This window comes from Ascaphus truei, chromosome 6 (assembly GCF_040206685.1).
Source record: "Ascaphus truei isolate aAscTru1 chromosome 6, aAscTru1.hap1, whole genome shotgun sequence".
In the NCBI taxonomy this organism is placed as follows: domain Eukaryota; kingdom Metazoa; phylum Chordata; class Amphibia; order Anura; family Ascaphidae; genus Ascaphus; species Ascaphus truei.
This window is the reverse complement of record NC_134488.1, coordinates 83,528,878-83,554,636: the sequence shown is the minus strand read 5'-3', so window position 1 is coordinate 83,554,636 and position 25,759 is coordinate 83,528,878. Positions and strand designations below refer to the sequence as shown.

General features: G+C 43.2%; 1 protein-coding gene across 7 annotated transcripts in view; it reads left to right on the top strand.

Moving 5' to 3' along the window:
- Positions 1–25,759, top strand: part of NPHP4 (nephrocystin 4) — a 264,867-nt gene that overhangs the window by 170,841 nt on the left and 68,267 nt on the right. For 6 of the 7 annotated variants that reach the window (XR_012802230.1, XM_075604943.1, XM_075604942.1 and 3 more), the window contains 5 exons: positions 1,565–1,690; positions 15,061–15,206; positions 17,158–17,349; positions 18,189–18,376; positions 18,585–18,745. Coding sequence is in view for 6 of the 7 variants with exons in the window: in XM_075604943.1 (XP_075461058.1) it covers positions 1,565–1,690; positions 15,061–15,206; positions 17,158–17,349; positions 18,189–18,376; positions 18,585–18,745 (813 nt within the window). In the remaining variant the exon portion in view is untranslated. The remainder of the gene's footprint in view (positions 1–1,564; positions 1,691–15,060; positions 15,207–17,157; positions 17,350–18,188; positions 18,377–18,584; positions 18,746–25,759) is intronic. The other variant, XM_075604944.1, reaches the window with a different exon arrangement.

The window sequence follows — 25,759 nt, the reverse complement described above, 5'->3', positions numbered from 1 at the left end:
TACCTGTGCGCAAGCGGGGAGACTATAGAGCCTGTTACAAATGCGTTATTTACATCAGTTATGCACGTATATGACGATTGCAGTACAGTACATGCATCAATAAGTGGAAAAAAGGTAGTGCTTCACTTTAAGTATATTTTCGCTTTACATACATGCTCCGGTCCCATTGCGTACGTTAATGCGGGGTATGCCTGTACAGGGCAGTCAAATTAAGCTACAAACCAAAACCGTTTGAAAACAATTTACGAGTGGCACTCTTATTATTCTTACCGCAAACATAACCAAGTTTCAAGACAACATGTTTAGAAAAACACGGAACAAATATTTAACATCTTTCTGGTGGCCTTTTCCTAAGGCATCAATCATCAAGATTTAAAGGTCATTGGGACACCTGCATCAAGCGCTGGTACGGGTCATCGCATCCATTCCAGCTTTAACTCTCATTCAAGTCAATGGGAGTTAACGCCGGTACGGATGTGATAATCCTTAACCGCCCTTTACGCATCTGCCCAATACCTTTATTGAAGATAATAGATATACAGCAAAGTTATTTATGGTATTTCTTTTCATTTAAGTTGTAATAATACAGTGTGTAATGAAGTACAACATATATTCACTTGTAATGCTTGCATCAATATATGTCTTAATGGTAACAAAATCTCATGAAACGCTGTGTGTTATCTGTACATGAAAAGAAATGGGAACACTGAAGAATCCCAAATTATTTTTTTTATGAATATTATCATCATCATCATCATCACCGGCTGTTTACAACCTTAAAAAATGGTTATATGCTTACTTTTCAAAATGTTTGTGTAAGAGATGTGTGCAGAGGTACATATAATGGGGCCCGATTTGGGTGCAATTATATCTTGGCTTTATTGAGCCTGCTCCTTTATCCAGGCAAAACATACAAAAACATCAAAATAACAATCTCCTATCCCTTTGTAAGGGCTAACTTACTTCCCCAGACCCTATCTGCAGGACTGGAGGGATATTCCCATTACCAGCCTATCACCCCAAAGTCTCGGGAGATACCTTAAGCAGATGGCCCTCCGACCTGGGTCATCTGTGTCCAGGAAATATAGGTCTCTGGACGTCTTGATCTCAGCACAGCCTTTGTGCTCAAGACAGGGTCTGTGTGCAGGCTTCTCTGCTCTCCTTCTGTCAGCCCAAATGTGGGCTAAGGAAAATCTCTCTCCTGTTTCTCACATCAGGCTTTTCTAAAAGTCCTAATCAGCCAGATGGTCTGGTTGATTGCCTGCGTGCAATTAACCAGCACACTGCTGGATTTAGAAGCAGTTTCTCTCAAACAGTGATAAGTCCCTGTTACAGTTTGTTATACAGAAAACTTATCACAGTAGTAAAACATGTTCAGTCAGTGCATGTTCAATTGCTGTAATTTTCTTGAAGCTTGTTATCACGCTGGTTATTCCTGCAGTCATGTTTACAACATTTTAGCAGTCCAGCTGTGTAAAGATTGAAGTACGTTTACATCTTTGTATTGACCGTTTATTAAACTCATGGGGATTTCATTTGTTTGTATTGTTTGTTTTTATTCTAGTTGTCAATATCCCAGTTGTCTACATCTCCCCGTTATCCAACTATAAGTCATTCGTCTAAAATACCATTGCAGCAAATTGCAAGCCAACTCTTTCCTTCACCAATGGCCTATCAATGCTCTCATGCTGTAAGTATTTGTTTCTAACGTCTAACAAATGCTCAGCATTAATAGTGGCCCCAGTGATGTTTTATTTTTAAGCTTGTGAGAAGGAATTGCTTTTATAATCATGTAAGGTAAATGTACCCATGTAAGAATAGTATAGCTCATTTATGCACTCCCCAGTCTCCCCCACCCCCCAAGGATTAAAATTACATCTCCAGCATAATAAAAAAAAGGCATTTCCAGTAACTTCTAACAGCTACAGTAGATGTACATGTAATGTCTCTGTTTAATGTGTCAATGAATAGAGAAGACAAAATAAAATCATTGTAGCGGCAGGTACAGTAACATGTTACAGGCTGCACTAATCGTATAAAATGTTACAGTGGGCTTTATTTATGGATGCAACATTTTTTGATTAAGTAGAGAGGGCAGGATGTGACTTTGACAAAACAGACTGTGTCAAGTTATCTCATCTGTGACCTACTTTTGCTGTATCTTGATATTTTCACTTACACATGGTCTCTGTTTAAATTGTGCTCTGCCTTCCATTTTCATGTTTTACTTTTATTACTGGATAGAAATGGCTTCATGGGAGGTGAACAGCAAACTGTAGAAAGCCTGATATTAGGCTGTCGGGAAGGTCACCCTGTGGTGTTTTAGGCTAGGCCATAATAATTTCATTATTTATTTAAAAAAAACGTACCATAAAATGTCTTAACTTCAATATCATTTTCTGTAAAACATTGTACATATTACTGACCTCCCCTATGGAGGTAAGTGTCTCCGGAAGCGGGGGGTCCCTGGAGCCCAAAATAATGGGGTTCAGCTCCAGGAGACCCCCTGCATAAATTCTACGCTGACAAATGTGCTCACTTGAATTGCCACTTTAAAGTAATGCCCCACAAAATGATATATTTTCTTGTGGTTTTCCTTTGTGAATCTATGAAATGTATATACAGATGCAGCGGGTGCAATAACACGTTGGCTTCGGCCCTGTTCCACACGCGGCTAATTCAGACAAAATAGTGTCTGCTCCTGATACCATTAACATCTGCTACATCTGTATAAAACTCTTTAGGCTTCTGATAACAAATGAGTTTATTCATACTTACAAGTATACAAGGAGACTGCTTTTCATAAAGCTCTCTGACAATATAAAGTTACAAAGAATACTTATAGGCAGTGTTCGACAAACCTATACATTTGCTCGCCCCGGGCGAGTGGATTTAACCCCCGGGCGAGTAAATTTTGGCCCAAGCAGCACACGTTTGGTACTAGGTGGCGAGTAGATTTTTTTGTGTGGCGAGTAGATTTTTTGGTGATTTGTCAACCACTGCTTATAGGCAAATACAAACAGCTACGCCCCCTACAAACAGCTACGCCCCCATATGGGGGGACTTGCAGGTCAGTGGAAAATAACCAAAAGAAAAAACCTTATGCAAACTACAATTCTATAGAAAATATCCTTTACCCCATTGAAAGGAAAATCCGTTATTTCCTCCCCTGGCTTCAGAACCAAAAGGAACCTATTCTCTGCAGAGCAAAACTGAAGCCAAACTGAAGGAAAATCTGTTATTTCCTTCCCCTGGCTTCAGAACCAAAAGGAACCTATTCTCTGCAAAGAAAACTGAAGCCTTGTGACTGGATACACCTTCTGCACCGTTTGCAGCAGACTCCCCCGGAGAAGTTTTTCACGCCCTGCAACTGTTATCTCCGGTCTTCGGTGAACTTTTCAGGCCTGGGAGACGAACAAAATGAAACGTAACGCACGCCAGGTTTCAAATCCTTTGTCTCCCAGGCCTGAAAAGTTCACCGAAGACCGGAGATAACAGTTGCAGGGCGTGAAAAACTTCTCCGGGGGAGTCTGCTGCAAACGGTGCAGAAGGTGTATCCAGTCACAAGGCTTCAGTTTTCTTTGCAGAGAATAGGTTCCTTTTGGTTCTGAAGCCAGGGGAAGGAAATAACAGATTTTCCTTCAGTTTGGCTTCAGTTTTGCTCTGCAGAGAATAGGTTCCTTTTGGTTCTGAAGCCAGGGGAGGAAATAACGGATTTTCCTTTCAGTTTTGGTGTCAGCAGTGGGATATTCACAAAGGTGGTGAGTATATATGTAAATTTTTATATATGATGCTTCACCCCCTCTGGGAATTTAATAGACCTAAATTGTGACTGAAGAATTGGGATAGGCCCTTTTAAACAGAATTTTTGGTAAGAGTCCAGTAAATTCTGTGCACGACTGGACTGTTATCTCTGATCTAGCTGAACGACCATTGTATATTGTGTAAGTATAAATATTGCAATTATTTGTCATAATTAAGCTGTTTTTCTTTAAGCCACTAATGGGTGCTTGCATGAGTAAGAATGACTCTGGACGGAAGCCTAGGAATGTACAAATTTTTAAATGCGAGTGTAAATCTGGTCGGATTCCTGAGGAATTTGTTGCTCAGACAGCTAGTATTATTGTGACCCGTTTTGTCGAATATGCAGAAGGTTGTTCTCGGCATGAAAATAAGGCAATGTATTTACAAGGCAGAGGGCAGAATAGACGGAGATCTTATGCTGGTCCCAGAAATCAATCAGGGAGAATAGCTCAGAATAATGGTGCCTGTTTTAACTGTGGTAATACTGGTCATTGGCAGAGAGAGTGCCCATATCAGAGTCAGAAGCAGGGAAGTGCTGCTTTGCCGGAGGGGGCTCAGAGTGAAAGTCTCTGTAAAAAAAAAAAAAAAAAAACACTGCTACCGAGTTTGTTTGTAACCCTGATGAATTTTTTCCTGAATGATTTCTTGTGTGAAAGATACTCTGTGGTTATGCTGATTATCATCTGTACAAAAAATATGAATATTAGTTGCTCATGATGAAATCTAAATTTTAAAAGGTTTTAAAAAGGTGTACACCGAATATAGAGAGAAATACCTCACAACAAAAGGGGAGGAAATAACGGATTTTCCTTTCACCCATATATGCCCGGAGCTAGTAATTTCCTGAAAAAACAATTATCACATTCCTAAATTAGGTTTGCTAATTAAAAGAAAAGAAAAAGTAGAAACAGTTTCTTATCTCTAACTCCCAATCCCAATAACCTTGTGAAAAGCATGACATAATTCACATTTCTAAAGTAGGGGTGCTGCATAGAAATTGAAAAAGTAACTGTTGTTTTCTTATCTGAACTGGCACTAGCTGAGATTAACCTTGAGACTCATCTCCCTTTGCAGCTGCCGGCAGAACATTTTTGCTGGGAGCGATACTCTGCAACATTTTCACACACTTTCATAACTGGACAAGACAAAATGGTTGGTTGACACAGGGACAAACAAAGACAAACAAAATGGCTGCTGTGATCCTAGTGCCCCCTCCTTGGGACCCCCCTATATCACACTTTCACACTCCATTAACTCCCCTCTTTGGGAAAACAATGCCTGTACATTTCTTTCTGTTGATCTCCGTTCATTGCTATCATGACTACAGCTATTTTATCTCAGGACTTTTTTTTGCCTACAGACTTTAATTTCAAGTCTGACTATAATATGAATAGGATGGTATGATCTCCAACAATCTTCACATTAAAAAAAAAAATAGTCTCAGTACTTAAATGTAATTTAGTTATTTTCAAGATTTATAATATCAATGCCCAACATGTAAAATCTAAATACAGTTGAACCCCGTTATAACATGGTCATCGGGGTCCACAGAACCGGGATCGCGTTATAAAATTTCACTGTGCTAGGACTTATCCGCATCTGCAGCTCTCTCATCTATGCAGCTCTCCATCCACGTGCACGGCACTTTTGTAGACTTTCGAGCGCAGAGGAGGGTCACATGACACACACACACACACACACACACACACCCTACACTTTTTTTTAAAAACATTTAATGCCTTGTTGCTGACGGACACATACACACACCCCAACACCATGTGGGAGTTGAACATGAATACATTTGATATAATACACATGCAGGAATCGAACCCAGGACCTCTATGCTAGTACTAATTCCCTACATGCTACGCCACAAATATACTTAGCATTTACAGCACAGTGTATAAATGATTATTTTATTATTTATAAATTATTATATAAAATAATAATTTATAAATGATACCATATCATACTGGAATCGAACCCAGGACCTTTCGTATGCTAGTACCAATTCTCTACCTGCAAGCCACAGGGTTTGTGTGATGTCACAGACAGTAAAAACAAACTGAACATATAGTACACAGTGAAGTCCACTGTGCTGTAGATTTTAAGTGTGTACTACAGTGCACACTGGGACCGCAGCCTTACTGCGCAGTGACTCGTACACTGTCAGCGCCAAGCAAGTAAAATATTATTATTATTTGTTGCAGGATATGATAGTGTGGCAGCATTTCCACTGTCCTAAAAAAAACAATCTGTTATCTTCTGAATTATTTTTCCATGTCATATTACCATTATAGGTCACATTTATAAATTGCTATGCTGTCACTTCTTCTATTATGGCTTTCGGAACAATGAAAAAAAGTTTGTATACAAAAGAATATGCTACTGAAGCAGTAAGCCTCCAAGAACACCATATAAAAATAGATATTTTGCCCATGAGGTTTCCTTTAAGTCTCAGTCGTGTACATACAGCAAAACAGATTTGCAAGCTTTTGTAGAGATTTTCCTGTTAAGTGCAAGGGTGAAAAAATTATATTACGCACGTCACAGCATTGTTATAACATGTGAATCGTTAGTTCTCATGTGAAGTTGGCTTTTTATTATTGTGTTTCTTTTGTTTTGTGATTTGTCAGTATCAAATATCTGGACTGTCTTCTCTTGCCCATCAGCAAATGTTGTTGTTGGCCTACTGTACGTTAATGAGGGTTCACCATTCTACTCCAAGAGACCAGGTTAATCTGGAACCTCACTCAGCCTCAAAAGTGCACATTATATCAAACAATGTCCTGGTTTATTTTCTAACTGCATTGCAAACAATTATTTTCTGCTCCATTACATGTTGGCTTTTGGCAGAATCATTACTATTTGACACACCGTTATTATTTAGTTTCACACAGGACCTTAGTAATGATGAGCGACTTCTGTATGCGTTTGTAATTTATATGTAGATATATAGTTGTGATTTTATTTTGGATTGTATATATTTGTACAAATTTCCCAGTGAGCCACTCTGAGCAAAACTTCCAAAAGTTAATAAGGAGTAATTTATTTATAAAATGTTTTGCCAGGAAGCAATACATTGAGAGTCACCTCTCGTTTTCAAGTATGTCCTGAGCGCAAAGTTATGATGACAAATACACAGTTACATTAAATGAACAGGGTTATATATAATATTTAAAGACATTTCATTAACAGTTTAGCATATTTTATCTTTTAGGCGTATGAAACAGTTACAGAACAAATTAAAGTGTGAGAGCTTCAGTTTGGAAAGAACTTAGACTGGTGGTGGCTTTGAGAGTCTCAGGTAGATTGTTCCAAGGTGTGAGGTGCACTGTAACAGTACTGTAGGAGGAGCGGCCGGATACTTTGTTGAACCTTAGGACCATGAACAATCGTTTGGAGTCAGATCTCAGATTATAAATGCAGTGCATGGAAGGGGTGAGGAGCTTGTTTAGATAGGCGTGTAGCTTGCCCAGAAAGTATTTGAAGACAAGACAGGAAAGATTAACTTTGCGCCTAGACATAAGTGATTACCAATCTAGTTCTTTGAGCATTTCTCAGTGATGTGTGTTGTTTTTACATTGGAGGGAAAGCAGCATATTGAATTGTAGAGGGTGTCTAGTTTGCTAAGGTGAGTTTGAGGTGTTGTACCTGTAACACTATTTCCCCCACCCTCTGGGAGATTCTGCCATTACATGGTGTATAGTGCTGGCTACCTGTTGGTTCACAGGATGCTGAGTGGGCTACCTGTTGGTTCACAGGATGCTGTGTAATCCGCCGATGGTATTGGGGACGTCTGGACAGGCTTCTGGGATACATTACTGGTCTTTATCTCTGTTGGTACAGTGCCTCCATCGGCTGCAGGGTCCAGGAAGATGAAGACATCTCCTGCAGAAGAACCCACCCCACTCCCCCCAGACAGACAGCACACTAGGCAGGAGTTTAGTTAACTGGAACCTTTTATTCCTCTCTGCACACACGTCAAACAGGTCTCTTTCTGCACAGTACAACAAGGCCTCCAACCTCAGGATGGTCCCCGGACATCCACCCCCGGCCAAGGGCACCAGAGGCAGTCCTAACTACCCCGACACAACACTAGAGCCAGGGGAAAGGTATCACTCCTCACTCCCCCAAGGGGAGTGCACAGTGGGTGCCACTGCTAGATATACCCCTGTGTGAGAACCTGTCTCTCTCAGGGGTAGATACACTGACTAAATTTAGATGTGCAGCCTCTTAAGTACAGAGGGGAAGGTATAAGGTCTGAGCCCAGGATGGGGCAGAACAAAGGCCTTGTCCCACCTCCTCAAGAGAGCTGCTTACTGTGGGGAAAATCCCTGGATTGGTCCTGACATTGCCTGCACTGTTACCAGGGCTTACAGTACATGTCAGGGAGGGCAGACTGGTAGCCGAAAGCAGGCATTGCTACATACCATATACGATGTCCCCATATTCTATAATTGGTATTAGCATCTGCTGTACAATGCAATTTCTGACCAGCGAACTTAGGGAGGATTTGTTCCTATAAAGTACACGTAGTTTGACATAGGTAATAGAATGAAAGAGCCTATTAAATAATGACTTGGACAACCATCTGGCAATTGCTTCTCCATATATTTTTTATCAGACACAGGAGCTAAAGTTAAAACAAAAAGAATGAAGCAAAATAATTAGCAGTGTTTCTGCAAATATGATGGTTTAGGAGTGACAGGCAAAGAATGGTGGCAATTAGTCATGTAAATATTCTCGGAGATGTTGTTTCATTTCAGATTTTGAAGTGTATGATGGTAAGCTTTGAATCTGTAAGCACAATAAATGTCAACCACATGAAAAAATATTTGTCATAAATTTTTTTTATAGTTAGGGTTGCCAGGTGGCTTGCTAAAATATGCAAGACCTCCCCAATACATATAAAAATATAGCACCCCCGAATACATATATAAAACAAAAATATGCCCCATATACAATTATACCCCAACCCCGCAAAACATATCAAAAATACATCCCCAATACATATTAAAAAAATAACCCAACCCCCAATACATATACAAAATACCCCAACCCCCCAATACATATATATAAAAAACAATCCTCCCAGTACATATAAAAAAAAAACCATTAATACATACCACCCCCCCCCCCCCCCCTTACATATAAAAATCAGACTTACCTTTGGGATGGTCTCAGGTCAGGCCCGGTGCTTGCGGGGGGACCGTTGCTGCTTGCGTTGCTGCGGGGGGAGGGCGGTGACTTCGGGGGGGCCCGGTGGCTGCGGGAGGGCCATTGCTGCGGGGTGGGGGCTGTTGCTGGGGAGGCAGTGCGCCTGTGGCTGCGGTGGGCCTTTGCTGCGGGAGGGGCCGGTGGCTGCAGGGGGGGAGGCGATGGCTGGGGGGGTGGTTGTGGGAGGGGCCGTTGTTGTGGGGGGGGTAGTGGGCCGGTGCTGTGGGGGTACGGTGCTGCAGTGGGTGGCAGTGGCGGGGGGGGCAGTGACTGTAGAGTTGCCGCCGACCCCAGCTCTCCCCCCGCTGCAGGCTTCTCCCTCACTGTCTGTCCCACGCCAAGGTGTCTGCTGCTGACGTCATGTGCACTGGGCCTCCCTCTCACGCCATTGATTGGCATAGTATTTCATCATACCCATACAATATGGGCATGATAAGCTCCTATAGCAGTCAATGGTCACGCTAATACAAAAGCATGAATGTCCAAAATACACAATAATAAAACATTTACAACAAGCACCTAAACACCCAGAAACAAAAATTAAAAGCACTAAGGTGGGGTCTTGTTATTGAAAACACCAGGTAGAATATATCTTCGATTGTCCAGAGTTCCTTCTTACATACCACATACTGTACCACTGAGCTTCTCTGATTCTTTATTATTCAGGTACATTTAAAAAGTAAATGCAGTACAAAATTGGAGTAGAATAGTGCACAATAATTGTATGTGGTTAGCTTCCCATTACGGGCTGATAATGGCATAACATTTAGTTAGTTAAATTAGTTCGGTAATTCTAATAAGATGACTCCCTAGAAAGCAATTGGCAATTTAAAACAAACTTCGTTTTAATGCCGTGTGCTTTTGTAATTTAGTTTTCTAACATTCATATTTTACTAAAACTTCCGTTTCATATGTAAAGAAAGGAATGTGTGTATTGTTAAATTGTATTTACACACAATGTAAAATATGTAACAATTAAGTCAGACATACCTTGGCGCTCATGTTTGTCTACTAAGAAATATATCCACCAATTAGATTTGCTCCTTTGTTCATGGCACAATAAAAACTGAAAAACCAAGGGGATAAGAATCTGGATCAATAGAGTAGTCAGAACCATGGATCAGGAGCAGAAGAGTAGTGAGCGAATCAGGATGAGGAGCAGTAGAGTAGTCAGTGAGTTGGGATCAGGAATAGTAGAGTAGTCAGCGAGTCGAAAACAGGGATCAGGAGTAGTCCGTGAACTGGAGTCGGAAACAGGGTTAAGCAACATCTGAAAACTGAAGCAGGAACAGCACTGCAGCACAGGAGAGAGAAGCAACACAGCATTCTACTGGTGAAAAAGGAAATTGTGAAGTCCAGATTGTTGAATCTGATGCCCTTTTATAGGCAGTGGGGATGCCTGGGAATACTATCAAGCCCATCCAGATCCAGGGGCGTGTCTCTGGGAGTCTGTCGCAGACCCCACACGGACGAATGCAAACCCTGCATGTGAGTCCTGACAGGAAGGACGTCACCTAGAGCTGTTTCGTCATCTGCTGATGACTTTACAGCTTTCTATTGGTCGTCGGAGTGAGCCTGACCAAGTATTCTTACCCGGTAAACAAAACTTGCTTTATCTCGGTAACCAGGGATCCCCAGAGTTAAGGGGACCATGGATCAGCTCTGGTTCAGGTTGTATAAAAATACAAAATAAAATCAACTAGCACGCACTGTTGCTTTAAGACACTAGAATAGATGGGTGACTAAAGTCTACACTAGGGGTGCACAAAGTTTTGATCCTGCGCCAACCCTGCCTGCTCACCTCCCGGCTCGCACACCCCCCCCCCCCAACTCCCCCCTCCCGCTCGTCTCCGGCGTCAAATGATGTCGCAGGGTCATGTGATGTCACATGAATGATGCCGGTTATCATGGTGACGTGTCGCAGAAGATCAGGTAGAAGAAGTTGCATAGGCCTTGCGTGGTGCCCCGGCACTTAATTTAAGATCCTTGGGAGAGAGCGCGGGACATTTGTAGCCACCGACCCTCCCCCCCCTCCTGGAAATTCTCCCGCACCCCACTTTGCGCACCCCTAGTCTACACTGAAAGCACTTCTTCGAATCCCCACATTTTTTAACAACAAAAAATCCACCCACGTATTTCAACTCGTACCATAACAGAACATTTTGTAACCAAGTTTGAAAAGTACAGTGATTTCATGGTTGATTGCAGCTTTGAAAACAAAAGGCACCTCGTCATTTAGATGAGGCAGGTTTTACGTGGCATGTTTAAATGACATGGAAATAGCAACAGTATCACATGACATAGCCATGCACCTAATTTTTATAGCAATGCATTTTTTCCCCAAGTATTCTCCTTGATAATTCTGGCAGTTTGCTGATTAAAACCAACACTAAAAGAAATGTTAAATGTATGCCTTTCAACACTACTGTTATACAATTAGGTCCGGAAATAATTGGACACTGACACAATTTTCATAATTTTGGCTCTGTACACCACCACAATGGATTTGAAATGAAATAACCGAGATGCAATAGAAGTGCAGATTTTCAGCTTTAATTCAAGAGGTTGAACAAAAATATCATGAAACGTTTAGGAATTGCAACCATTTTCATACACAGTCCCCTTATTTCAGGGGCTCAAATGTAATTGGACAAATTAACACAATCATAAATAAAATGTTCATTTTTAATACTTTGTCGAGAATCCTTTGCAGGCAATGACTGCTTGAAGTCTGGAACGCATGGACAACACCAAACGCTGGGTTTCCTATTTTGTGATGCTTTGCCAGGCCTTTACTGCAGCTGTCTTCAGTTGTTTGTTTGTGGGTCTTTCTGCCTTAAGTCTTGTCTTCAGCAAGTGAAATGCATGCTCGATCGGGTTGAGATCAAGTGATTGACTCGGCCATTGGAGAATATTCCACTTCTTTGCCTTAAAAAAACTCCTGGGTTGCTTTCGCAGTATGTTTTGGGTCATTGTCCATCTGTAAAGTGAAGCACCATCCAATCAACTTCACTGAATTTGGCTGAATAGGAGCAGACAATATATCCCTATACACTTCAGAATTCATCCGGCTGCTTCTGTCTTCTGTCACATCATCAATATACACTATTGACCCAGTGCCATTGTAAGCCATGCATGCCCATGCCATCACACTGCCTCCACCGTGTTTAACAGATGATGTGGTATGCTTCGGATCATGAGCCGTTCCAAGCCTTCTCCATACTTTTTTCTTCCCATCATTCTGGTACAGGTTGATCTTGGTTTCATCTGTCCAAAGAATGCTGTTCCAGAACTGGGCTGGCTTTTTTAGATATTGTTTAGCAAAGTCTAATCTGGCCTTTCTATTATTGAGGCTTATGAATGGTTTGCACTCTGTGGTGAACCCTCTGTATTTGCTCTCGTGAAGTCTTCTCTTTATGGTAGACTTGGATAATGATTTGCCTACCTCCTGGAGAGTCTTCTTCACTTGGCTGGATGTTGTGAAGGGGTTTTTCTTTATCATGGAAAGGATCCTACGATCATTCACCACTGTTGTCTTCTGTGGACGTTCAGTCCTTTTTGTGTTGCAGAGCTCACAGTGCGTTCTTTTTTTCTCAGAATGTACCAAACTGTTGATTTGCCTAATGCTCCTGCTTTCTCTCTGATGGATTTTCTTTTTTTTTTGCAGTCTAAGGATGCCCTGTTTCACTTGCATTGAGAGCTCCTTTGACCGCATGTTGTGGGTTCACAGCAACAGCTTCCAAATGCGATTGCCACACCTGGAATCAACTCCAGACCTTTTACCTGCTTAATTGATGATGAAATAACGAAGGAATAGCCCACACCTGTCCATGAAACAGCTTTTGAGTCAATTGTCCAATTACTTTTGGTCACTTGAAAAAGAGGGGGCTACATATTAGAGATGTAATTCCTAAATACTTTCTTCAATTTGGATGTGAATACCCTCAAATTAAAGCCGATAGACTGCACTTTAAGCCCATATTCATTATTTAACTGTAACGTGAGTTTATTTTGGTACACAGCCGAAATAACAAAACTTGTATGAGTGTCCAATTATTTCCAGACCTAACTGAATATGTAGCCCCCTTTCCCTATGACAATGGAACTACGCGTGCTGACTTTACCTGTGACTCACAGGAGGACTAAGCCACCACCTGAAGAAGGATCCCACGTATGCAGAATAACCCCTCACAGGAACCAATACAAGGATAAGCAATACACACACAGGTATAATATTTTACGAACATACACTAATAACAACAGTAGTACTCCCAACATAATGTCCCCACAATACACCGACCGACACAATGTTTACCACTCCGGTGGGGTTCCCCCGAATTACTGAGGGTGCCTGGGCATCTAACCACCCTGGTGCCCACAGAACAAGGCCCACCCAAAGAGTGTGTGTGGAGTAGCGCTACCCCTGTGTAGAGTCGTTGGTGCACGGTGGTACCTTCCTCGTCTCAGGGTAGATGGGAGATCCTGGACGCGGGGTCTGCCAACTCTCTTCTCACCTTACTGGTGGTATCCGCCTCTTGAGGGAGCTCCAGCTGAGTGTCTCCCTTAAAGTGTATAGTGTGGCCTGTGGTCTGGTCTTCGAGCGCAGGCCGCAGATCACAGCGTGGTTGTCCGGTCACCGGTGTGGTATCACTGCTGTGTACTAAGGGGGGGGAGCATCCCTATCTGGGTCCTTCCCTACAGTACACACAATCTGAAAGGGCTCCGAGGCCTAGCTGGGGCCTGCGGGGAAGAGCTGGCCTAGTTCAGGGGCTACTTGCACCCTGAACACGTGCTCTCCTCTTGCCGTCTTCCTTCCGATTTGCACGCCGTCTTCCCGCCAAACTATCTCCTTCTATCCCTCCTAAAGAATTTTGGGACTTGTAGTCCCTTGCGGAGCCGCCTGTCATGGCTGCCGCACTAACTACCTATCTGCGCATGGGCACGGCTTCGATCGCGCATGCGCGACACTCAATATGGCCGCCGCCTGACCCGACCCGGTGCTCCGGGGGCACTTAGCAGCAGTTCCCAATGGAAGGGTCTTTAACAAACTAAAGCATGACATCAGAAATGTTCTTCTATACACTGTATAATACAGCAGGTGGTCTTTATTTCCTTTGTCATGGGTTGATCTGACACATGGAAAGGGAATATGTATCAAGGGGCGCCTAAGAGAATATTGATTGAATAAAAAGGATATAAAAACCAAGCCTGTTGGACGATCAGGAAATGGCTCCTCTGGGTGTGCTTAAAAAAAAAAAAAAAAGCACAACACATAGCATAATACTGTATGGTAAGGGGACAAACAACAAACAACATATGACAAATATGGATCAGCTGAGAGATCAGATAGGTGTAAATTTAAGCTTAAAACATTTAATAACACCATTCATATAACATATAAAGACATATAAAATGAATATGGACAATAAAAATATTATAAGCACACTGCTGCACCCGTGGAATCAGATGTAATGCCCACTCACCAGATGGTAGATAAGGGCAAGCGGTGGATATATTTGAGAGTATCCCCTCTCTGTGATGATATCTGCTAACTGCTCCTGGGCGTCTCCGTGAAGGCGTGCACGCCGGCCGGCGTGTGGATAGATGGTCCCACTCAGCACACTGGAGAAATCATACAGCAGTTCCAGAATGGCAGCAGCAGATTCGACACAATGTCGCGAACGGCCAGCTAGTTGACTGTCAGCAAGCGCTGATTCGTCTTGTTGCCGTGGAGGGGAAATCACCAACCAAGTGAATCAGAAATGCTTAATTCGCCACCCTACGCGTTTCGAAAGCTAACCGCTTTCTTCCTCAGGCAAATACAACAGTTTATCATATACCCGATAATAAAAGACCTAAAATTACTTTTGCCCTGTTTTGTCATTTCTGGAAAGGATGGGGATTTCATAAACATAACTGCTGTATCAATTCTGTTAGCTGTAACAATGTAAGACATGTATTTGTATAGTATCTTAACATAATTACCATGTGCATATAATTAAAATGTTTTATATACTTTTTACGTTTTTGTAATAGGAGCTCCCATATGCTAGCAGCATAAATCACCTTGAAGCCGATATGAGCGAAAGCAACCAAGGATATTCTAATGCTGACCATTTGCAAGAACTTCTTTTTTCTCCAGTTCATGCCCCTATTGTTGCAATGGGGACTCAGACAGGAAGGTAAGAGTATCATTTTAATCAAAGGAATATGATCGAATGCCTCATTAGTATTGAAAGTCTGGTAACACGGATGTGTTGCTATATTTACTAATATGCATGTTTGTACCTGTAGAAAATATTCTGTCATTGAATGGTGAATATATCATTGGTTGCTTTGTGTAAGAATATGATGAAAAATGAAAACAAATCTTTCTATTGCTATTCTTGAACCATAAATGACCTCAGCCATGTGTTTTGCTAAACAATGCAAGAAAGACCAGGTCACACAGACGTTTCAATCAGTCAGTATTATCATTTTCTTATACAACCCTGGCAGAAAATTAATTATAAAGGGTTCTAAGGCAAGTTGGCCAAAGTCACTTGGATTCAGTTTTTTTCCACATGAAGTATACTCCTTTCCTCTCCTTCCTGTTCACTGAGTGTGTCGCTATTAACTGATACCAGCGGATGAAATAAAACTGTAAGGGAAGAGGAGAGCGCTCATACATATAGAATGGAACAGAAATAGCACAAGATACGGTACAGCAGGCACAGTTATAATGTGGTATAAAAGTTATGTTTTGTGTTTTATCTTTCTTGTTGGTACTGCATCTTCTTTACCAGTGGCTGTGTGGACAGACACATAATCTTAACATCCAACGACATTGAATAAAGATTCTGTGTGTGTGTGTGTGTGTGTGTGTGTGTGTGTATATGTATATGTATATACATACATATATACATTCATTATTAGATGATACCTTTTTTATTTGGACATACAATTTATGTCATAGGACAAGCTTTCGAGAGTTCTTGTCTCTTCCTCGGGCCAGCAATACTGCTTTACCAAGGAATCTATGGCAAAAGTAGAGGTTTGGAAAGCAGGAAAAAAAAAAAAAAACAGATTTAGATAAGGGTGGGTGACAAAGGGATGTTTGAAGAAATTGGAAGGGTAATAAAACGAAAAACTAATTTATTCTGCACTATCGCAACTGGACTAAGACAGCTATTTACCACACACACACACGCATGCACGCACACACACACGTTGATTTTGTTTTTAGATGTAATCTATTAAGTATTTCACTGTCCTATGTTCCTATTGGCCCAAGATTTGGTGGCCATTTTATTTCCCCTGGAGGGGGATTTAAACTCATTAATAACTTCACCTGTAAGCATCTCGCAAAGCTGAAAATGGAAGTGTTTGGTGCCAGGGGACCCAACCTATAAAAAAACATTGGGATGAAAAAACAAAAAACAAAGGAACTGCCCCTTTAAGTGGCAGAATCAAGTCATTAGTGGTGACATCATTGCCTTGCTAATGGCTTCTGGCAATTTTCAGGTATTGCAGAATGGACACTTTTCAAAGGGTTATGGCAAAAATAAATAAAAACAAAGTAGCACTGATGGCTTATTTACATTAAAACGATACATGTCGAAGGATGCTATTTAAAAATTTTTTTGCAATTGAAATATTATCAGGCTTATTTCCATAAGAGTTCATGCAGAATAGCTATAATTCCACATACAGTACATGAACTCTGATTCAGGCACACTGAATCGAGAGCCATCTGAAGCATGAAGGGCTAGCATCATTTTTACTTTGAGATTTCATTGTCTATGAAATTGGCATACTTCATGATACTTTTGGATAAAATGCTTATATTAAAATGTACCATTTACTGATATTTTGAAGGTTGAAAATAAATAAATAAATGCTTGCACTTTTGGCTCATTAACTGTATTTTCAAGCTGGAAGCTGCTATAGCCTGTTTGCTTTCCAGATGGAACCTTAAGTATATTCACGCTTTGAAGTGCCAAAAACATGCAAAATGTCTTACACAGCAGTCCGTAATAGGGTCACACAAACTGCTGTAACAAATAATCGATTGTATTAATCACTCATTAAGTAAACACGGGTATTATTCAATTCTTCATGAGATTAAAATTACAGGGTTTCACTTTTTTTCAGTACTACATCCATTCTATCTCGAGCTTCTTTGGCACGTCTGCACTCTGTCGCGTTTCCTGAAATTTTTGACTGCAATAACGAAGTAGCGGAAGTGGTTGATCCATCAAACCCAGTGAACTTTAATCCTCAGAGAGAAGAAGCTGATGATCTGCAATGTAATGAAATTGTTTTACAGTTTCTTGCCTTCAGCAGGTGAAACACACAATCCCATATATTACTTTTATGACTGTGTGTCTTATGTACAGTGCAGGAGATCTCTAACATCTGGGGGATCTGATAGTTATTGGATCAAAGTCCAGGAAAATAATAAAATCGCAATCTTAAATGCATAGCTTAGAAACTGTTTGCAGCACGTTTGTGTTATTGTATAAAAAATAGTGCCTGGTTGTTTTTAAAATCTACTGTGTAATAAATGGAATAATCAATTTTCTGGAACAATCCATGAGTGTCTCAGATGTAATGACACTATAATTATCGCCTCCTACATATAAATGATTACACAACATTGGGAAAACAACATATTTAGTGGTTGCAGTTGGTAATGGTTCTCCTAAATGTTTATTTTGAACGAATTATGATTTCACATATTTCATATAATAGACAAGGCTCTAAACAAACAGCATTCTATTTTTCTGATACGTGCTTTTTACCAACATAACATACAAAATATGATTGAAAATAAACCTTAGTGTATGGAAGAATGATCTCTCATTAGTCAAAAGGATAACGTTAATCTATTTGAAATATATAATAAAACAAAAGATGGGTTTTGTTATATAGACAAAATGATGTTATTAAGCATAGTTAAGCACTAAACAACAATATTCAAAGAAGCACTTTAGTGAAATGGAACTGCTTCACATGCATTTTACAAAAAAGAAAAATGAAGAAAGGTTGAATGACAAAAAAAAATCAAAAAACAAAATCTATGATTGTGTAAAGAAAACATTTCAGCATTGCAAGGTACTGTAGATATTAAACACTGAAGACTTGCAGTATATTTATTTTCATTGGTTTCCTTCATTTGTTAGGGTACAAGAAGACGGCACGTCGGCAAAATGGCCTCAAACCATTTACTATACCTTTCAGTTTTACCGATTTCAACCAGTAACCAGTCCTCGGCTGCAGCTTGTACAACTACCCCCTTCTAGTCTTACCACCTCTAATTCCTTAGCACATATTCTAGTACAGATAAACAAGGATGGCTCCATAAATAAAGGCAAGTGTCTACTTTTATTTTTATTCGCACATAATTCATTTCAATGTTGTAATTAGAACTGTACTTAAGAATTATCTCGAGGAAAACAATGACATGTAGTTAAGTTGTTCTATCATAAATAAAGGATATATTGTAGTGTGTTGTTTTTCCAGAACAGTACCTGCAGTTAAAGTTTAACTGTGTTTTTATTCTGCTTCTTTGCCTAAAGGGTCTCCTGGTTATGAACTTAAGTATATGGTTGATCCTGGGTTTCTTAAGTCTGGAGAACGGTGCTGGTTTTTACGTTATCTGGCTCTCCAAACTCTGCAGATTGACATCTGGGATGGAGAATCATTGCTTCTCATTGGATCAGCTGCTGTGGAGTTGAAGGTATTGTGAGTTTTTTTTTCACATTCTATTAATATTACCGGATTCCGTCAAAGTACAGTAGAACCACATCTGAATGTATGAGCATTATATAATTAGGTTGCTTATTCAACATTAGATGCCAAAGTACTATAAAACATTAGGGGAAAGCATTATGTAGGGTTCAACTCTACACTTCCAAACATTTAATATGTTTCAGCTGCACACTTAAGGCTGCGCTTATAGTGCCGGCGACCGCGACATCGCGGCAAAACAAATGTATTGCCGCCGTCGCGTGCGCTTATAGTACACGCGACACAATGGATTGATCGCGATCGCTGGAAGTCATCTTTATTTGATTTTCCAGCGACCGTTGCCTGACTATCGCGTCGCTGTCACTATAAGCTTAGCCTAAAGCTCCCTTAATGTGCTATATACAGTATATCGCATGTTGAATATGCAGTGTAGGATTTCTCTCACAGTATTTATTTTTTAAACCACATATGGGATTGAAAATGGGAGTGTATTGTATATATAGCAGTGCTTTCATTTAAAAATGGAGTTGTAGATTGTGTGCACCAAAACTTAATTCCTTCGATTTCTTTGAAAATTATAAAGACTTAATTCTGTAATAGAACAAAAAGACATCAATATTCCTATACAATATTCACATGTAAAACATGACCTGTAAACAATGGGATTGTTAACAATTAGCTACCTATCGGTGTTATGGTTGCCCTGCACTATTCTCTATTAAGGGATGGGTAGGTGGGAAATGGCTGACAGGAAGCAAGCAGGCTGTGCTACCATCAGCTGGGCTTTAAGTAGCCCACGTGTAGTCCCTCCTCGGTTAGGGAAGGTGAGGGGGTGGGCCTGAGAGGCGGAGATTAGCCCCCTGGTCAGGAGGCCAAGCCGCCGATGGCTAGGGGGCCGTTTGACCAGGGAGGCTGCTAAGTAGCTTCCCTCTCTCACCTTGCCCCGATCCCACATACAACGTACGTATAACGACAGAGACCGGATCTGGATGTATAAAAGGCAGCGGCTATTTATTTTATAACAAATAACTAATGGGGTAAATGCTACGCCCTGCAAGATTGTTCCTTTGACAGGTGGGGAAGGGGATGGTCAGCCGTTCCTTGAACCACTGACCTCATGCCCCATTGTGACCCGACTGTTGTCGAGAGCGGGATATCAGAAGTCATGTCTAAATGACCCTGCCCACTCACAATCCCCCCAGCCTTAAACAGCCCAGCTCCCTGTCTGGCAAGACCAAGCACCTACCCCCCAAAATCCACCACTGACAGGCCTATTTAACTCCCTTTAAACTGGGCCCGTACCGCCAGACCCACAAGGACCCTCTCCAACCCCTCCTGCAAACTGTTATTGAAATGTCTACCCCATGTGAACTCCATCTTCCCTGCACAAACCACTCCAGCTAGCATCGAAATCTGGTTGTCTGATATCCCAGTCCCCGCATTGCGCTACGAACTTGCCTGTGGCCTTATTCACTTTATTCACCGCCGCGTAAGATTCCCACTTACCCAGAGCCATGGAAGTCTGCACTAAATTCAACACTGCGTGGTCCCCCACGCCCATAAGTTTATTGGGCAGTGCAAGCCGACCTGGTCCGCCTCGAAATTCTGGCATCCGTCCTTGGCGTTGATGCCGGTTAGTCTTCCTCCATTGCCAGTTCCATGTCATCGAACCATGCCGGGGGCATCACCTGCTGCCCCGAACGCCGCGACCATTCTGACTTGCCACCACACCACCTAACAGCTGCAGGCGGCCGATATGCTCCACCACCGCCCGCAACCGCCCGTCTTGTTCTTCCAACGCCGGCAACCGCTCTGGGCGGTCGTTTTGTTATGCCACTGCCTGCAACCGCAGCAGGTGGCTGATTTGTCACCACACCACCCGCAACTGCTGCGGGCGGCCGGCCTGTGCCCCTTCGTGATGCCCTGCCTCACATCTCTGCCACTGGAGGCTGCCGATTTGCTTGCGGCCCCTATTTTCCGCCTGGTGCGGCCTGTTGACGCACCCTTCATGATTGAGCCCCACCGTGGGGCTGGCATCATCGCTTAGCAATTGCTGAGCGTGCAAAGTGGTGGGAATGTATCGGCCTTGTCCGCTACCAAGGTCATCAAGATGTAAGGAATCCACACCTCAGTTTACTGCTTACCTTGCCTTAGAGACCTGTGCAGTCCTGGAACACTCCCCCTACTGCAGCTGTGCAAGCTATTACTGCAGTCCCAGCCTGGGTTCAGTCATTAGAGCAATGCTGTCAAACGCCCCTTCTGCTATTGGTTCGCTGACCTTTAAATACAGCATTCCCACAATGCTTCTCGGCCGAGCATAATCCTTCTTGGATGTTACCAAGTGTTCTGCCACAAGCCCCTAGCTTGTTCTCTCTCGTTACTAACTCTGTTATTGTCCTAGTTCATGTTCCTGGTTCCTGGGGCCTGCTGCTCTCTCTCCACTGCAGAGGTCGTGTCCTGGTTCCTGTGCTGAAGCGGTGGATCCCCAGCGTTTCCGTCAGCTCCCTGTTCCCTGAGGCCTGCTGCCTTTCCCATAGCCGAGGCCTGACTACTGGTTCCTGGGGCCTGCTGCTCTCTCTCTCCATTGCAGAGGCTTTGTCCTGGTTCCTGTGCTGAAGCGGTGGATCCCCAGCGTTTCCTTCAGCTCCCTGTTCCCTGAGGCCTGCTACCTTCCCAAAGCAGAGGCCTGCCGTTTAAGTACTGAGGCCTGCTGCTCTCTCTCCTTGCAGAGGCCTGCCTTGCACTTCTGTGCTGAAGCACTGGTTTACCAGTGCTGCCAGGCGGTGTGCCCACTCCGGTCAACCTTCTCCTTGCTGAGACTGGTACCATGGGCCGCGGTTGCCACCCGTGCAGAACCCGCTCCCGCCCTGCAGCTATTACGTTGAAGCGGGACCTACTTGACTACCTGTTGCCGAAACTCCGCATGGATAACATTCTCCCTGATGTCTCCAATCCTGACCCTGGCTCGTCCACTGACTATGCTGCCTCCTCCAGTCCCGACCCTGCTAAGTACGACTACGAACTGCGCAATCCGGATCCGAATACGTGGTCTCAGGTCGGTGATTATACAACCCCACCTCAGCCCCGCGGTCCGGTCCTGGTTTGTGGTGAGCACAACCGTGACACAAGAGAGAGGGGGAAAAAAAAAATATCGACCGGTTTGCCACTTAGAAATCCTAGCTGAAATAGATAAGAAATATGCAACCGTTATTATCAGCGCGTTGTTGGTTTTATTGTCTCAGCGACCATGCTTTGGAGCCGTCGTCCGGACTTTCCTCGCCCTCCTATAAGGAAAAACTCAAGGGAACATGAAAACCCCAGCGCATCCTTTTTTTAAAAAGAAGCTTGCTAACGGTGGACTCACCCTTTGTCTGGAAACCCGTCCGTGCCTCATAAAATGCATGCATACATACCGTATAACCCATTTTGCTTGCTGTAACCCTGCATGTGCAACCATGCTTATGCCCTTATAACTCCGCGGCGGCGGCAATAATTAAAAATGAGTTAACTAAGTCACCTAAATTGTTAGGAGCATTTCTCTTGGCCACACAACACTGCTGTTAAAAAAGTCTGTAAAAGGTTATTAGACAAAAGTGGGTAATAACAAAATCACCCCCTGCAAAGCCCCATTTATTGTGTTATATACAGTAAAACTCTCGACCACACCTTTATTCTTAGGCCGTGCTCATGCACTCGGTCCACGTGCTTGCGAGTGTGAGCTCTGCCTGTGCTGAGCTGTTGTAGCACGTCATCCCACCCAGTGCTATACCACCACATTCAACTGCCGCTTTGTTAAACGCTAACGGCGACCCTTGTAATAGCATAATTTATTTCTACTATGGTGGCAGATTACAAAAATTGGTTACTGATCTGTTATATATGGTAAACCAACCCTTAATTTTTGGTGGCCAAAAATGATTAACTTGCAGTAAACAGTAAGAGCAACCGCCTTCCCTAATGTTTTGGCAGAAGCAGGGACATAAGGGGACCAGCAATCAATAGTAAACAAGAAAACCGTGGAAAGAAAAACAGCTGGTCCCTCTATCCTCTCTCTTTGTATTACCCGCAACATCTGGGCTGCTGGGTTCCCTTCCCTCCTTCCCCAGGATTAGAACCCTGCACCCCACACCAGAACTTGAGATCAATGTATGCACAGGTCCCAGCATCATATTTTGAATCATGAGAAGATAACAGGGCAATATTTTACAATCATTCAATCATTTAGGTAAATTTGAACATTGTGTGCCACCTCCTGTAACCCCTGTCCCTCCCCCACCCCCCCGCAGCAGGACTGAGAGGCCTCGGGGGGTGGGGGTTAGTTGTGGAGGAGCACGCTGCTTGGAGAAAGCCTTTGTTTTACTCAGTATTACCAATAGACACTGTGACCCAACTAATATCCTATTGTACATTACCAATTAAATAGCTGAAAAATATTACATCCTCTAAATGAAAGTGGTAACATTTGACCAACATAAAGGACCCCTGGTGCCCCCGTTATGGGTATTAACCCACTGTAATCAGTATAATAACTAATAATTATTTAAATCAAATGTAACCGCTGTACAGAAGATAGGGTATATCCTGAATACAAACATACGTGTATGTGTGTGTGTGTACATACACACGTGTGTGTACACGAACTGTATATAATGAGCATTTGCATTGAAGATCGGCCCTATTCCAACCATATTGGATTTTATTTACTTAATATCTCAAATCCTAAAGCAAACTACCTGAAATGGACAAGGATTTGTTATATACGCAAACAATCCAATCATGCCTTCATTCCTACCCCACCCCTATTCCCACCTCTGCAGTGGCCTGTTGCCTGCCCCACACGCAGAATAGCAGCCACGCAAGAGGACACCTGGCCAAGGCCTGCTCTCCCTTTTGCCCTCGCACAAACTGGAGGGGAAGAGATGGTACCCGACCAGCAAAGCTACAACAACACCTTGGCCATGGACAATCATCCCCAAAACATGCAGATATTAATTACCATTTGCAACGTGTGTACACCTTCATGAAAAGGCCTCTCACTGTTGTCTGTACAACTCAGTCGTCCACACATTACCATAGTTATATTCAGTGTTCGACAAACCTATACATTTGCAAGCCCCGGGCGAGTGGATTTAACATCGTGGCGAGCTCCTATTGGCCCAAGCAGCAGTGAGGTACTAGGTGGCGAGTAGATTTTTTTGTTCGGCGAGTTGATTTTTTGGTGATTTGTCGACCACTGGTTATATTCAATGCATTAGTTAACGTGAATACATTGCATACCCTACCAAAGCACTGGGGCAATAATGTTCCCCTTAGTCATTGCATCTTTGATAAATACCTCCTGCTGCCCACCCATAGTAGCACTCTTGAGATATTCTCCCCCTTCTGCCGCCGGCTGCTGGACTAGCTGGCTGGGGGGGTCTCCGGTCCCACCCCTAAGCGTCGACGTGAGTGGGCAATGCTGGGAGGATGCCGGCAGTGGAGACAGAACTGGGAGCATCAGGTGGGGGGGATGGCAGGACCGCTGTGCGTGGGATGAAAGAGCCGCCGGGCCAAAACAGAACTGCGCAGGAGCCCACAGGTAAAAGTCCCAGCTATGGGACCACACTGCCCCCTTGCTAGATTCCCCCACGTCCCACACACCCGCACTGAGGCCAGCGTACCAGGCCGACCCTCCCAAACTGCACTCTAAATTGCCTGGACTCCCTGGCTGCCGCATGTGTGTAACGGTTATGCTCACCACAAACCAGGGCCGGGCCACACGGCTGAGGTGGGGATGGATATACACCGACCTTGGACCACAAAGCCGGGTCCGGGTTGCGTAGTCCGTAGTCCTACGTAGCCGGGTCAGGACAGGAGAAAGCAGGGTAATCCGTAGACAAGTTGGGGTCAGGGTAGGCGGCATAGGAGCGATGGTCACGAGCTGAGGTCAAAGTGGACAGTATAGGAGCATAGTAGAGGTCAAGGGCTGGGGTCGTCATCAGGAAATCTTCAGCGAGCTGCTTCAGCGTAGAAAGCAGGAAAATTTCAGCGAAGCCGCTTCCGCGTAGCAGGGCTTCTGGAAGGGGGAAACAGGAACAGAGAAGCGTGAAGGCCACAGGAACCAGGGGTGCAGACACACCACCGGAAACACTGGGGAAACCAGCGTAGCCGCTTCAGCGCTGCGAAGGTGAAGTCTGCAAGGAACAAGGTAAGCAGCACCGGGGCTACTATGCAAGAAGGCCTTGGGAAGCAGGGGACTAGGAGCATGAGACTAAGGCACAAGGAGGCCATGTCCAGCCAAACAGAGGAACCAGTGGTAAGCACAGTTACTTGCAAGACCATTATAACGTTTATGTTCAGCAACTTCCTGGAGGAAAGGCAGCAGCTAAATAGCACAGGAAGCCAATCAGGCCAGAGCTGCACAGGAGGCAGCAAGAGGCAGGTGAAACCTGATTGCAGGTTTAGGGAGTGCTTGTCTGGAAACTGAATAGCTCTGTAAGGATGAGTTCCAGCCAAACCCAGGACTGGAATCCTTACAGTGTGTGGCCAACAACAGGTAACAGAGGGGGAAGCGCAGAGGGAGAATTTCACTGAGTGTGCTTGCTGCCGGAGTGGACTGAGAGGGGATCACGGAGTGCCAGGTAAGGATCGCAGGGAGCCAAGGCCATTCACTTACCCCACCAGCTGGGCTTTAAGTAGCCCACGTGTAGCCCCTGTCCAGCAATGGGAGGTGAGGGGGTGGGCCCGAGAGGCGGGGACTAGCCCCCTTTTCAGGAGGCTTTTTAATGAGACTAAAATGTGAAACAGTACATTACATGTGTAAAGTGAAAAAATGAAATCTTGACAGACTGGGTTTCCTAAAATCGAATAACAAACATTTTAAACAAGATGTCTAATGTTATGTTTGGAAGTAGAAGACTGAACACCAAAGCAGATGTCTGTTTTTGGTGACTTGTCAAATGAAAACCAAAAAAAAGACCAGGTAGAGAAACAATACGTTTAAGCCTTAATGGCAATCCAGTTT